At 37.5% G+C, this 13,513-nt stretch overlaps 1 protein-coding gene across 1 annotated transcript in view; it reads left to right on the top strand.

Moving 5' to 3' along the window:
• ANOS1 (anosmin 1) overlaps positions 1–10,759 on the top strand; it is a 173,834-nt gene extending 163,075 nt beyond the window's left edge. The window contains exons 12-14 of the mRNA XM_067552999.1: positions 1,110–1,330; positions 3,107–3,248; positions 6,021–10,759. Coding sequence (XP_067409100.1) covers positions 1,110–1,330; positions 3,107–3,248; positions 6,021–6,079 — 422 coding nt within the window. The 3' untranslated portion in view covers positions 6,080–10,759. The remainder of the gene's footprint in view (positions 1–1,109; positions 1,331–3,106; positions 3,249–6,020) is intronic.
• The last annotated feature ends 2,754 nt before the right edge of the window (positions 10,760–13,513 follow it).

The following is a 13,513-nucleotide window of genomic DNA, read 5'->3' as shown; positions in this document are numbered from 1 at the left end:
GTCCTCATAGGAATGCCCAATGAGTCACTTGAGTGTACAATGGAGTTTTCAGGGACCCTGGTTAACTCCCAAAGATGGGTGGTGACACAATACTTGTTCAAAAACTAATTGTATGGAGTGAGTTTCTATGGGGCTGGTAAGACAAAGGGACAGGTACTGGTACTTATAGAAACAGGTGAAGTCTATTCACAGACTTCAATAAGGCTTAAGGCTCATAACAGAGAACTTGCCTCTCGGATGTGGTTCAGAGACCTCTTCGGGGATTTTAACATCTTTATCCTAATTTCAGTTGAGGCATTCTGTTAATGGTTTAGCCTGAGGCTTCTATTTCAGTTTCAGGCTACAACTTCAGGCCGGGCCTTCTATGACCAGTTTCAGGCCAGGCATTCTATTAATACATTTTATGATTAATTCTTTGATTCCACACTATGCTGAAAGGCCTAAAGCTGTGAGGTTGAATTGCCAGTACCTTGCACCAGCACCTGTTCAAAGTGAGTGTAAATTGCTTCCATTTTGATGTGGCAGATTGCATATCATTTTGCATTCACTTTCCACAGATAAGTGACCAAACAAAATACAAGTCAGTTAAGAATCAAGCCATGGGACTAGATGCAATACTGAGAAGTTGTCTTGAAACTCTCCTAAATTAGAGTTTATACAGTTCCCTGTTCAGGAGTATCTTTATCAAGTCTGGTATCAGAAAGACAAAGTGTTTTCTTGCCATCCCATGAGTTTTCCTGAACTCCAGCCAAGAAGGGAAGAGCTTGTGTTCCCTAGTGAAGAAATACTGGTTGCTTGTCCATGAAAAATCTGTCCTTTGACATGGCACCCCCAATGTCACAGGTCACCATTTATATCACCTCAAGCTAAGGGGACCTTGATCTGGAGTTTGAATTTTGGCTAGAATTCCAATTAAAATAAGCCAGACATTGATAAACAGCTTAAGAAAAGAGATGGCAAAAAGTTGGCAGAGTCTTGAATAACCCAGATAAACAAAAACAATAGACATGTCAAGAAACAAAGTGTGACCCTAGGATCTCAAGCTATATTAACACCATTTTAACTGTTCCTCAAAATTTAACTCGTCTTCGTTCCTCAATTTTTTGCAGCATCAGTTCTCCCCAAAGTGCTGGCCAAACCCGAGAATCTATCTGCCTCTTTCTTTGTTCAAGAAGTAAACATTACTGGTCACTTTTCGTGGAAGATATCAAAGGCAAATCTTCATCAGCCCATGACAGGGTTTCAAGTCACCTGGGCGGAGGTTACTACAGAGAGCAGACAAAACAGCTTACCCAACAGCATCATTTCCCAATCACAGATACTGCCAGCAGTAAGTTTGTTTTCTTTTCATTGCTGGGAGCATTGCATGTTTGTGTGCATGGCTAATTTTGTATTTTTAGTATTGATTTAGCTGCCAGGCATCATTGTGTTCTCTGGTACTGCATGTGTGTCTGAGCAGGAGAGACAGACAGTACAAGGACACAAATGAAGGGGATCCCTTCCCCCCTTGCAGGGAGAGTTAAATAATGACAATTTAAAATAGAACTAGATCTCTCTCTTCATTTAAACTGGAAGAAGATTTAACTTGCACTCTTCCCTCTTTTCTTCCCGAGGGCTCCTTTGCTGCCTTCAGTTCCTCCTGTGTTGGCCACAGCAGCAGCAGGCAAGAGGGAGGCCTTTCAAGAAGTGTTGCCAACTGCACCAGTGGCAGAACTGCTACTTAAGAACCCCAGGCCTAATGCAAAGCCCACTGAAGATAATGGAAGTCTTTCCGTTGACTTCAGTGAGCTAGATCAGGGCAGTGACCCCCCCTGCTGAGCATACTTTAAATGCTCTGCTCATTGCCTGCCAGATGAAATTGCTGTGCCAATTCCTGGAATGCTTAGTGCAGCAATCAGGTGGAGTTTATTTTGTGTTTGTGCTGTGTTTAGTTCCGCTGACCCTAGTTTAATGCCACTAATCCAGTTCTCATATTAGTCCACCTGATGCTTGTCTGGTGATTCAGCAGCCCAAAGTGACTTGGGAAGAAGTTGAACTGAAGGTCTGATTCTTCACTGCTTTGAACATTTCCTTGAGTCATTTACAAATGTGCATTCTAATTTGGAAACATTTTACACCTACTGTGCGCTTATTTGTCCAGGTGTAAATGATCACACAAGATGCAAAGCAGTGAAAAGTCTGGCCCATGTTAATTAATAGTGACAACTCCCACCGCTTCAAAAATGGGATTAAAAATTAGGGGCCAGATCATCAGCCTGGGTAGATGAGTGTGGCTCCATTGAAGTTAGTGGAGCTACACTAATTTTCACCAGCTGAGGCTGTAGTCCTTGACCCAAAAGTGCATCAGTTATAAATCAATGGCATCTAAAGACAGATGTTGGCTTCTATAAAATATTTTATGAGCCATACAGTGAACTTGTTAACTGAAAAATAAATAAACCCTAGAAATAAACTCCATTCGTGATACTGACAGTTTCATTTCAGAAAACTGACAAGAAAATTTAAGTTCAACATAACAGGAACTGGCATCACAAAATGTGCAAGTGCAATCTTAACTATGGGGAAAGCTGTATTTTTAAGGGAAAAGGGAAGAAATATCCTGTGGGTGAATTCTCGGGGTATTTTTACACTAGAAATGTTACAATTGCAGGGCTGCAGCTGTGCCATGGTAGCACTGACACTTACTACAGTGACAGAAGCGATTATTCTGTTGGCCTAGCTTTGTCTGCACCAGGGTTGAGGTCAGCTTAACTATCTCTCTGAATTTTTCACACTCCTGAGTGATGTAGCAAGGTTGACCTAAGATTTAGGTGTAGACCAGACCTGAGAACTGGCTTTATTTCCAATTCTTGCTCTGCCAAGTGTTTATTGATGCCAACTTTTTAGGTATGTGCTAACCAAACCAAAGAGCAGTGAACTAAATAATAAATGTACAAATTCTTTAGTATAAGACCTTAAGAAAACAATCTATGGGAGTTGCAACAGTTTAAAATACAGGTATGTATATGAGAAAGAAAGTATCTACTTAATGTAAATTTCTGGATGGAGCAATTTTGTCTATTATTTCTGGTAGCCATAAGAATTTATTCCTTTCATATATTTTTAGGATCATTATGTGCTGACAGTGCCCAACCTGAGGCCATCGACGCTTTATCGATTAGAAGTGCAAGTGCTGACAACAGGTGGGGAGGGGCCAGCTACAATAAAATCATTCCGAACACCTGATCTGCTGCCATCTTCACCCCACAGTAAGTGTTGTGACCTGACAGAAAAGTATTTAGACTAGTGTATATGCAGAGAAAGGTACTTAAGATATTATCTATCACAACTATTAAAACAAAGTCATATGGTTCAACTGCTATACAGTACTCTCTACAGTGAGCACTCTTACACTGGTCTGTTTTTAGAGGTATTATGGATTCCAGGGATATTCCTCTATTTACAATGGAGAATCCTGATGGAACATTTAATGTCTCTGAAACCAGAATGAACTTTTTAATTGCATCCACTGTATATTTACTGCACAATTTTCATTGTATTTCCCCCATATATAAATACATATAAAGGGTAAGTGACCCAATACTTTTAGAATACTTAGCACATGAATAATGATAATGTGTTTCATAATTACTTTCTCCTAATGTAACATTGCAAAATTGCACCGAGGTTTAGTAGAAACGATGGCTATATAAAAGCAGAGCCACAAACTGTTTATCAAGAAATGCTGGTAAACACTCTGGTAAGATAACTAATGATCAGGTACACAAATATTGATTCAGTTAAAAACAAACAACCTGCCCTTTTTGGTAGTATTGCTAAGATGGTAGCTCAGATGATCAGTTTCCAAAACCTGTTAACTCCAGATTGCTCTTTGGGAAAAACAACAAAAAGTTTCTGGTGATACTATCTGGTGATACTATCTCAGGATATCAGGGTCACATTGATGCTATTGCAGAGTACTGTAGCAAAGAAACTACACACTTGTGTCACAGCCAGTGCATTGCTTTGAGAGAAATCTATGGATAAAATAGGCTGGGATACAAAGGTGATGTAGAGAGAAATGCAAATAGTAAACAAGTGGCTGAATATAGGAATTAAGAGTTCTAGAGTGACCAGAGGTTTAGAATATAAAGCATCTGACTTCTTAGTTATCTCTTGAAATCCAGCCCAGATTAGAAGTGATCCAAAGATTGTACATGTCCTGGTTCTCTAATGGCCTATATGCACATATGTCCATGTGTCCAGATTCTCCCTTCCTCCCCCGTCCCCCCAGCTCCCCGGAAAAAAAAAGAGTTCCCATGAAAATTGGCAGTCTCAGCACAGAGGCCAAGAAATGGAAAGTTAACTATCTACAATAGCAATGGAACCTACAGGACAGGGTTGAGGAGCATTACGGGAATTTTGCACTGTACTGCTCATTCTGTACATCTTCAGTGTTATAAGTGGTCAGTCCATCACCATGTGTGAGCACTGAAAAAAAAAGAATGGGAAGTAATTACTAAGGACCAGATCATCCCATTGCACAGGATTTATCCACCTAGGATAAATCCACCTAGGAGGTTCTATGAAATTCCCCTCAAAGTTTCCAAGACATTGCTCCATCAGTGGGAGAGGGGGAGACTCGAAGGAAGAATTTGTATCACTCTGTGAAACAACAACATTTGGCCCCAAAAAACTGGATTCCTCTGAGATCCTTCAGGGGTGTCCACCTGAAGATCCTATGTCACCTTATTTCTTATAAGCCATGGTGTTAAGGACTCGGCTTCTAACCACACTAAAAGAGCATCCACAAAACAGAGGAAAAGTTATTGGTACTTCAGACAATGTTAATTTTTTTGAGGGGGGATTTCACACTAGAGGGATGATGGGCAGACAATGTATAATTCTGCCAGCCCCATGCTTGCTCTCGTTCTCCTCCCCATTCTGTGGATCTGGAACTTCATGGAGAGACGTCAAGGGGGAGTGATATTGCCCAGGAGAGGAAACTTCCATTCCATATCCCTTCTAGCAGAATTCCACTGTTTTTTCTTCACCGCCATCCATAGAGGGGATAATGTGACTCTACCTGAATGTAACCAAATAAATAAAAAATGCATTATCTAGAGGTGAAAGATTCTTAATCCTATTAGCTATCACCTGAGTCATGGAGTCCCATCAGTTCTCGCAACCCAGTAATAGATACCATAATAATATATTTATAACTTCATAGTATAGCAACACTTAACGGAGGTACTGTAATTAGCTCTTATCAATGTTTCCGGTCAAAACCCTGAATTGTAGGGTATTTGCCACTGATTTCATTTGAAGTGGACATAGTAATATATGAAATGTGGTTATTTTCTTCTTCCCTGCAAAGAATATTCCCACAAATCATTGCACACTATTTCAGTTAATAGTGTAAATTGATTGAAGAATAAAAGCAAAAAAGGTAAATTATGTTATTCATTAGATAATAAATGCTACCTAAATTTATTTTTGCCAGCAGTTTTATGCAGTTAGATTTTAAGAAGCTCGGTACAACAAAATGCTATTTTCTAATAATTTGGAATAGTACAGCTTAATTTTGTGGGAATCCAAGAAATATCTAACAAATTAGTCCTGATCTGACAAAATAATTCATCTACTTGGATCCTTCCACCCTTTCAGAACTCCACTGAAGTCATGTGAACTGCCTGTGAGCATGTCTCATCACCAGCAGAGATCTTTGCACATTCAGGGCCTTGAGTGCAATTATTCCACTGAAAGGATGAATGGTCCACTGGTTCCACTGGCAGCCTGGCCTTTAAGAAACCCAGGTTTAGGGCTTACTCTGCCACAAACATCCTGTGTGACTCTGTGTAAGTCACTTAATATCTCTGTTCTCTGCCTGTAAAAAGGGAATAACAGCACTTCCCTACCTTATAGCCCTGTGGATAAATACATTAAAGATTGTGAGATGCTCTGATTCTATTGTGATGGGGGCCTAATTATTGTATCACACATAGAACAAAGTGGTGAAATACCCTTTCTTCTTTACTCAGGGCCTCATCTGAAACAGCATCATCCACATCACTACAAACCACCCCCAGAAAAATACTAGACAGCTTCAGATGATTAAACAAATAACTGAGAGAAAGACTGAGCTCCCAAAAGAAGATCCGAAAAATGCACATCTGTAGGACCAATACATCATTTTTTTCCAGTGGAAGTTACCATCCTGTATGATTTGTAGCTACTTCTACATAGTTTAGGCATGAATAATAGTATTTGTACCAATGCCAGGATGAAATGTACAGCAACTATCATGACAGTGCCACCCCTCCTCTGCTAACTGAGGATTGCATCCAAGTCAACACATCGGAGAAAAATCAAATGTATGTTTGTTGTAAGAACGTTTGGTTTCCTATGTTTAAAGTAGATTGAAAGGGTGCAGTGAGTAATGGAGGGTTTTGTTTTGCTAGTCTTTATAATATCTGAAACGTTGTTCTTTTATGTACACATCACTTTGAAAGCCAGAGGCCAGATCTTCAACTGGGATAAGTTAGCATCTCTCACTTGAACTCAGTGGAGCTGAGCCAATTTCTGTACTATATTTCTGTAATACAATTTCCCATTAAAGGAGATCTCTATTTACCCAAAATACATGAACAAGTAAATAAGTAGCAATAACAGACACACCCAGGCAGTCTGCAATGGAAGCTACTATTAACTTAGCAATAGAAAAAAATAGATCATAGTAGCTGTTTCTTTAGTCACAATATCTATATTTTGTGTGGAAATGGTACCCTGAAGATCTCTTCTTAACCAAATACGTTAACAAGGGAGATTTTCAAGAGCACAGATGGCAGTTAGGTGCCTAATTCCCATTGATATTCTACAGGAGTTGAACACATGCCTTTGAAAATTGCCCCAAAATTTGATTCTTGCTATTTTGAAGGGAACCTTGTATTTTCCCTGTTAGAGAATTAAATAGTGAATGTTAACATTTTAGACATGGAAATTCTAAGGGACATGTTATGTCATTAGGTGTAGTGCTACTTTGGGGCTTCTTTGACTTTTTGATGTGCATATCTATTTTCCCCAAAGATCTTTTGAACAGCAGAATGGATGTACTGGCTACATGGTGGTCTGATCACAGAATTATGTGACAATACACTGATGTCTGGAAGTCATTGGCTTGTAGTTTATTGGATGCATTTTTCAAATTCAGGCATGAAGGATACCCTGTTTTTAACCGTAAGGGAATGCAGATGACCTTATTGTGCAACTTAAACAGGCAGAGTAATTTGCCACACAGAGAGACAATCTTTAATGGTAAACAGAAACTGCTTGGATTTATAATCAAAATGATGGAAAATCTCTCTCTACACACTATGTTCATACAAATAATCCTGATGATGCAACCTCTTGTCCAAAAAACTGCTGTCTCTGCATTCTCATGTGCAGATTCCATTCACATCTTTAAATGAGGCTAATACAACTCAAGCTCTCTGTAACTTGCAATTATTGACAAATAACACAACAGTTATTTTATGGAATCCAACAACAACAACCATCACAAAAACAAACCCAAACCTGACTACAGATAAAGTTTCCGTACTCCACTTCTTCCTGAGATATAGCAAAGTACAGAAGAAATTCAAATACAGATGATCTGCATTGAAAAGGTTTGACCAGGCTGATGCTACCAAGAGTCAAGAGCCCTATCGTAATTTCTGACTAGTTCGTCCATTCAATTTTTTCCAACATTTGAATATTTTTAGAGAAAAGAACACAACTCAGAGATTAGTGCATTAATTCCTCCACTCTCTTTCTATTTTTCCTGGTACCTTTCTGACATATGCACTCCTGGAGCAAGTAACTTCACAAAACTGTCTTTAGGGTTACAACTCTTGGGCCTTGGATAGTTACTCCACAAGGTATTAAGGTTTTTTTATGCTTTGGAGAAAATAGAAGAAAAACACATACCACAACTTCTCTTCCCTATTACATAATGTGAGCAAGCTTTGAGGGTAACTGCAATTAGCAGAAAGGCAACATTTTTCACTCAGCTGAAATCTGACATGCATCTACGTACACAGGTCTTCGGAAAGAAACTACTAAACCTCTGCAATTTGAATAGGACCAATGTGTGGCACCATTTTTACACATAAATTACACAGGACATAAGTACGGCTAGGAAAGCGCTCTGGAGTTAGATTGGGGCACCTATCCCTTAGGCTTCTTTGAAAACTTCAACCTAAACCTTTTGGCCAGACTCCATTCTCAGTAATACTGGTATAAAGCTAGAATAAATTGACTGATGTTATGCTGAAGTCACGTTAATATAGCTGAGTGCAGAATTTGTCTCTCTGTCTTTCTGAAATCCAACATCGATGGCAAAGATGTGTTCAAGAATGTAGGACTTGGCAAGTCAACAGCTCTTGATGCTAGGTCTTGATTGTTGAGTGGAGTGCCATATTCCTCCAAATGGATTAATCTGCTTGCTAGATTTATTTTTTCTTAATTGGATGTTTCAGGTGGAGACTAAAGGTCATTAAAAAAGTAATAAAATTAATAAATATTAAAATATTTATAAAATAGTATAAAGGTAAATTATTTATTAAAGGACCAATCAGCCTTACTCAGGCAAAGCTGTCATTGAAGAACTGCTATTGAGTTTTGCCTGAGCAAGGACAGCAGGATTTGGTTCTTGATATCTTGGAGATAAATATGAAGGGAGTGGGAGTGGATTGAACAGATTATGGTTTATAGACAGATGATTAACACTTTAATCTTGCTCTTTAATAATCAGTTTCTCAACTCCTAATTCAGCTATAGAAATTTCATGGGAGTAAATGATCCTGAAATCATGAGTCAACCAAACCACCAACAAATGGGGCATAGGAATATATCTTATTTGTTCTTAAATATCAGTCATTTTCATATAACTTTTTGAATTTAGCATCACATAGTTGAAGACTTTCATGCCTAGATCCAATGGGAGTCAGATGCCTAAATACCACGAGGATGTGGGTCTTAGTGCCTAATTCATAAAACTTCATTTACTGAACTGTACAGGGTATATTACAGTTAACCTAATTTGGCTGTCCTAAATCATGCTAATATTGCATTCAGCAATGCAGTTTGAAATCACTACTTGAGATTTTTAGTTAAAATTTTTTTTCTCAGTTTTTGTTGTGTAATAAAGATCTAATATGGATAATGGACTATCTAGGTACACTGCACCTTTAAACCTATATATTACAACTTAGCATATGATTCTGATGGATTTATGACTTAAATCATGGATGAAATACATTTTGTTTGCTAGTTTTTTCCTAATGGAAAATTATAGGATTATGCCATTGTTGCTCTAACTTCTTTTTTTATGCATTTGAAACTTTTTTTTACATTGAATAATGTTTAAGAATTCTTTTTCTTATGGCAGTTCATTTTTAAGATGTTCATAGAGCAGAGTAAGGACTAAAAATTATTTCTGTCTTAAAAGGAGAACATTTGTGCCATACTAATATGTGTCTCATGTGGCATTCACTGGGAATATGGCTGAAGGGGGCAAGAAATTCTTAAAAATGAAAGATATGAACTGCAAGATACTAAGCACCCTCAACTTTCATGGCATTCATCTGGAGTTGAGGACATAATGCAGCAACTCACAGGTGGCACTAGTATCTTGCAGAGTCATGCACAAAATCAAAGAAACACTGGTCTATTCCTGCACCATTAATGTGAATGGGAATTTTACCATTGCCTTTAGTGGAAACAGGCTTGAGGCTGAAATACTCTGTGGGTCTAATCTGAATTCATTTCGCACCCAAGAGTCCCACTGATATCAGTGAGAGTTCTGGATATAGAGGTCCTGCTTCAGGAAAGCATTCCTATTCAGGACAGAAATTAAGCACATGCTTAACTGTATTGATGTTAATTGGACATGTTAAAAATTAAACATGTGCTTAATTGCTATCTTGAATAGGAATAAACTTAGGCATGTCCTTAAGTGCTGTCCTAAATCAGCACCTTAAAAAATGCAGAATAAGGCCCAGACTGTTTTAAATCCCTTGTACAACACCCTTAGAAAATTTATTTTGTCCTATATGTCTATAAAGGTAGTTGTGATATTGACTTATTTATTAATTCCTTTTCTTTCTCTGTGTGCAAAGTATATTCTGACATTTTTATCAGTACCTGTGAACACCAGTTACTATAAATACTGTTATGCAAACTTGTGCATTGTAACCAGGAAGCTGATACTAAGCTGTTGCATGTAGTTTAAATAAATAAATAAAAATTTATTTAAAAACTGTAAATGAATACCTTCAGATGTTGATGATGATTATATATGGTTTTGCATGCCCAAACTCATTGTTCAGTTATAGGCATGAAGTGTAATGACTGTCTTACCTCTACTGAATATATTAGTAAGGTACAATTTACAAAGTAATTAACAGAGGTCTATATGTAAAATTATTTTTCCTCTTTACTTAATTATATTGTAGTGCTGAGATGACAGAACTACTTATCTGTTGCCCAAATTGGCTGTAGAAATTATGTTCCTATAACTGTCATTTAAAGTCAATATTTATTTATGTATGTAATACAGAAGAGTTGATTTTGTGTGTGTGTGTGTGTGTCTGTCATGTTATTTAGAGCAAAAATGCTTCTTGTAAAAACATTTTGTAAAAAAAAAAGTAATTGTAAATAGAGTCTGATATTCTGTTACTCAGTATTTTCATGTTTAGAATTTGTACATACCGTTTAAGTAATAAACTATCCTTCTACATGGAAATGTAGCTGCATTATCTTCTGCAGAAAGAGTTTAGAAGCTTTTGCTTCTATTATTTTCTAGCTTTATCCTCTTCTTACATAAGTTAGCTTCAAAGTGCATATCTCTGCTGTGTTCATGTGTCTCAAATCAGGATCTGGAGAATGTTAATGAGAAAGCATCCTACTTTAATTAAGTGTTTCAGAGCTTGATAGTCATCACCTCTGAAGGCTTTCATCACATTTAAGATCATTATTCATAGTATATAAGTAGAAACCATTAATGCAGACTTCTTCAGTATTATGCTTTTTTACTTTGGAAGTGGTCTCACTACACTGAGATTTCATTTGAGTGCTTTATGTTCTGAAAGATTTACTTTCCAGCTACAATCCTTCAGGAGAAAAATGAGATGGTGTTTCCGTTTAATATAAGAGAACATAGTAACACTATTCATTCACCTTTGCTTTTTACAAATGGAAAGAGGGAAGAAGAAATTAAAATATTACCAATTATAAACCAATGGCCTGGCCCTGCAAACTTTCAATGTATGAAACTTCTAGTGAAATGAATTGGAGCTCCATGAATGGAGGGCTTCTGAATTTGATCCCAATTCCCATACCCCCATTGTTAAAATTATATTATTTTAATTAAAGCAAACATCCGACTTTCTTCAATATCAGGGTTTAACCATTAAAAGTGAAGGAGTCTCTTGTTCAAATGCAACACTGTAGATGAGCATTAGTGATGAGGTGTACAAAGACCTATGCTCATAAGGTTCTCTCCAAGTCTAACTATCCTGATGCCTAGCATTTCCAATTATGGTACAGTACCATCTCACAAGAATACACATATCAATCATTGATGGTTTGCTGATAGTAATAGACATGCCATGTCACCTATATTGTGACTCAAGCCATACATTCAATTTTTTCTGCCCTGCCCACTAATAAATGTTCTGCTTAGAAGAGGCGATACTAATGTTTCCAACTAAGGGTGTATCAGTGTTACTGGTCAGTAAAGGTGTTTGCTTTTTCCTTGATGTAGGTACTTAAATGACCCCCCACACACACCTCCCCAAGTATTCAATGAGCTGTCAGCATCATTTATCAAGTTTTTCTGCAGCTATAAATGGACTGCATAAAGGATAACAAATTAGAATCCGTTCAAACTGCACAAAGCTCCACACTCAGTAAAGATAAAAGCTTTATTACAACTGATCTTCAAAGTATATTCATTGCATTGAACTACTTCATGAACAAAACAAACTTTTACTTCCATTTTCTTCTTTTTGCAGGTGTTGTATTGTCATCATCTGGATAAATGTCAACCTCTCTCAGGAAGGCCTTGGGTCAAAATACTGGTCTTTATCCACTCAATGACAATACAACACCTGTAAAAGAAATACACTGTGAAGTGCAGTGAGGGCATAAGTTTGAAGTGCAGTCAAAGCACAAAACTCCAGTTGACTTTACGGAAGCATGGTTCAGTATCTCCTACTAGGACTACCCCCAGTTGGATTATTTGCAACGGCCTCCTTGTTAGAAGATTTGAATACTGGACATGCTAGCAGCCTATAATAAAATAACTAATAAAAGATTTGGAAGTGCAGCATGAAACTTATATTATTTAATATATATTTAACTTAAATATTTGATTGAGAATGCAACATGTTTCTAGATCTGAACAATTTATGATTACATGCTTTAAGAATCATTCATTGATGAAGGTAGAACATTAAATGGACAATTCTAGCTTTTTAAGCAGCCAAGTTTTGATGAAATGATGCCTCAACAGTACATTCCTGTTGAATTATTTTCTTCTCAGTTCTTCAAAGTTTATGCCTTTTCCCAAGACATTTTCTCCACCTAAAATGTAGATCAACTTGGAATATCTAAATATTGTTCCCAATTACAGCCAAGGAAATAATTTGTAATGAATCATTTATTTGACAGATTTAATTATTTTTCTCTATTTGCAAGTTATCTGGGAAAAGAGTGTGATATTTCACAAATTTATTGATTCAAAATTATGTCAGATAATTTCTGCATGTGATTCTTGTTCTGTTGATGGCCATGACCAACTAGTTCATTGCAATTTGCCAATATTCTAATTGTGAAAAATTTTGTTTAGACACATAAGGTAAAGTTGTTGGCTAATATACATGGTCAAACCCCACTGAAGTCAGTAGAGCTGTGTCCTTTCCCAAGAGTAGAAAACAAGGTTTATAGATCACATGTTTGGTATTATGTGTGCCTTCCCCACACAAGGCCTGTTTGGGTAAAAAAACCCCAGATAATCCTGTGACCGGCTGCACCTGGAGAAGAGTCAGGGCTGATAAGCTTCAACTGATAATGAATCCCAGATGGGCAGTGGCAAGGTTGAGCTGCTATAAAATCAGGAAATAGCGTGTAAGAAGTGGGCTGCAGTGTAAAGGTCTGTAGTCACTCTCTTGGCCTAGAGAGGGAATGAGGGAAATTGAAGCCCTGGGATCCAGGCTGTAGGTTCTGAGGGAAGGGTGTACCCAGAGAAAGGTGGAGAAGGAGCCTGGTAGAGATGAAGTAGGAAGTAATCCAGGGAAACAGCAGCAAGGTTTGGGACAGTATACAGACCTTGGATGTAGGATCCCTGGGCTGGAACCTGGAGTAGTGGTTGGGCCCAGGTTCAAATAATAAATCCTCATTCATCTAATTTATTGAAGAAGTGATTTAAAGAAACTGTCCTGTGTTAGCAAATCAATTTTATTTTTACTGTAAATTGTAGCTAGTACACAAT

This window comes from Emydura macquarii, unplaced genomic scaffold (genome assembly GCF_026122565.2).
Source record: "Emydura macquarii macquarii isolate MOO-44397 ecotype Brisbane River unplaced genomic scaffold, CSIRO-AGI_Emac_v2 contig_1424, whole genome shotgun sequence".
Taxonomy (NCBI): domain Eukaryota; kingdom Metazoa; phylum Chordata; order Testudines; family Chelidae; genus Emydura; species Emydura macquarii.
Note: the sequence above shows the minus strand (reverse complement) of the source record. Positions and strands in the feature narration are given on the sequence as shown.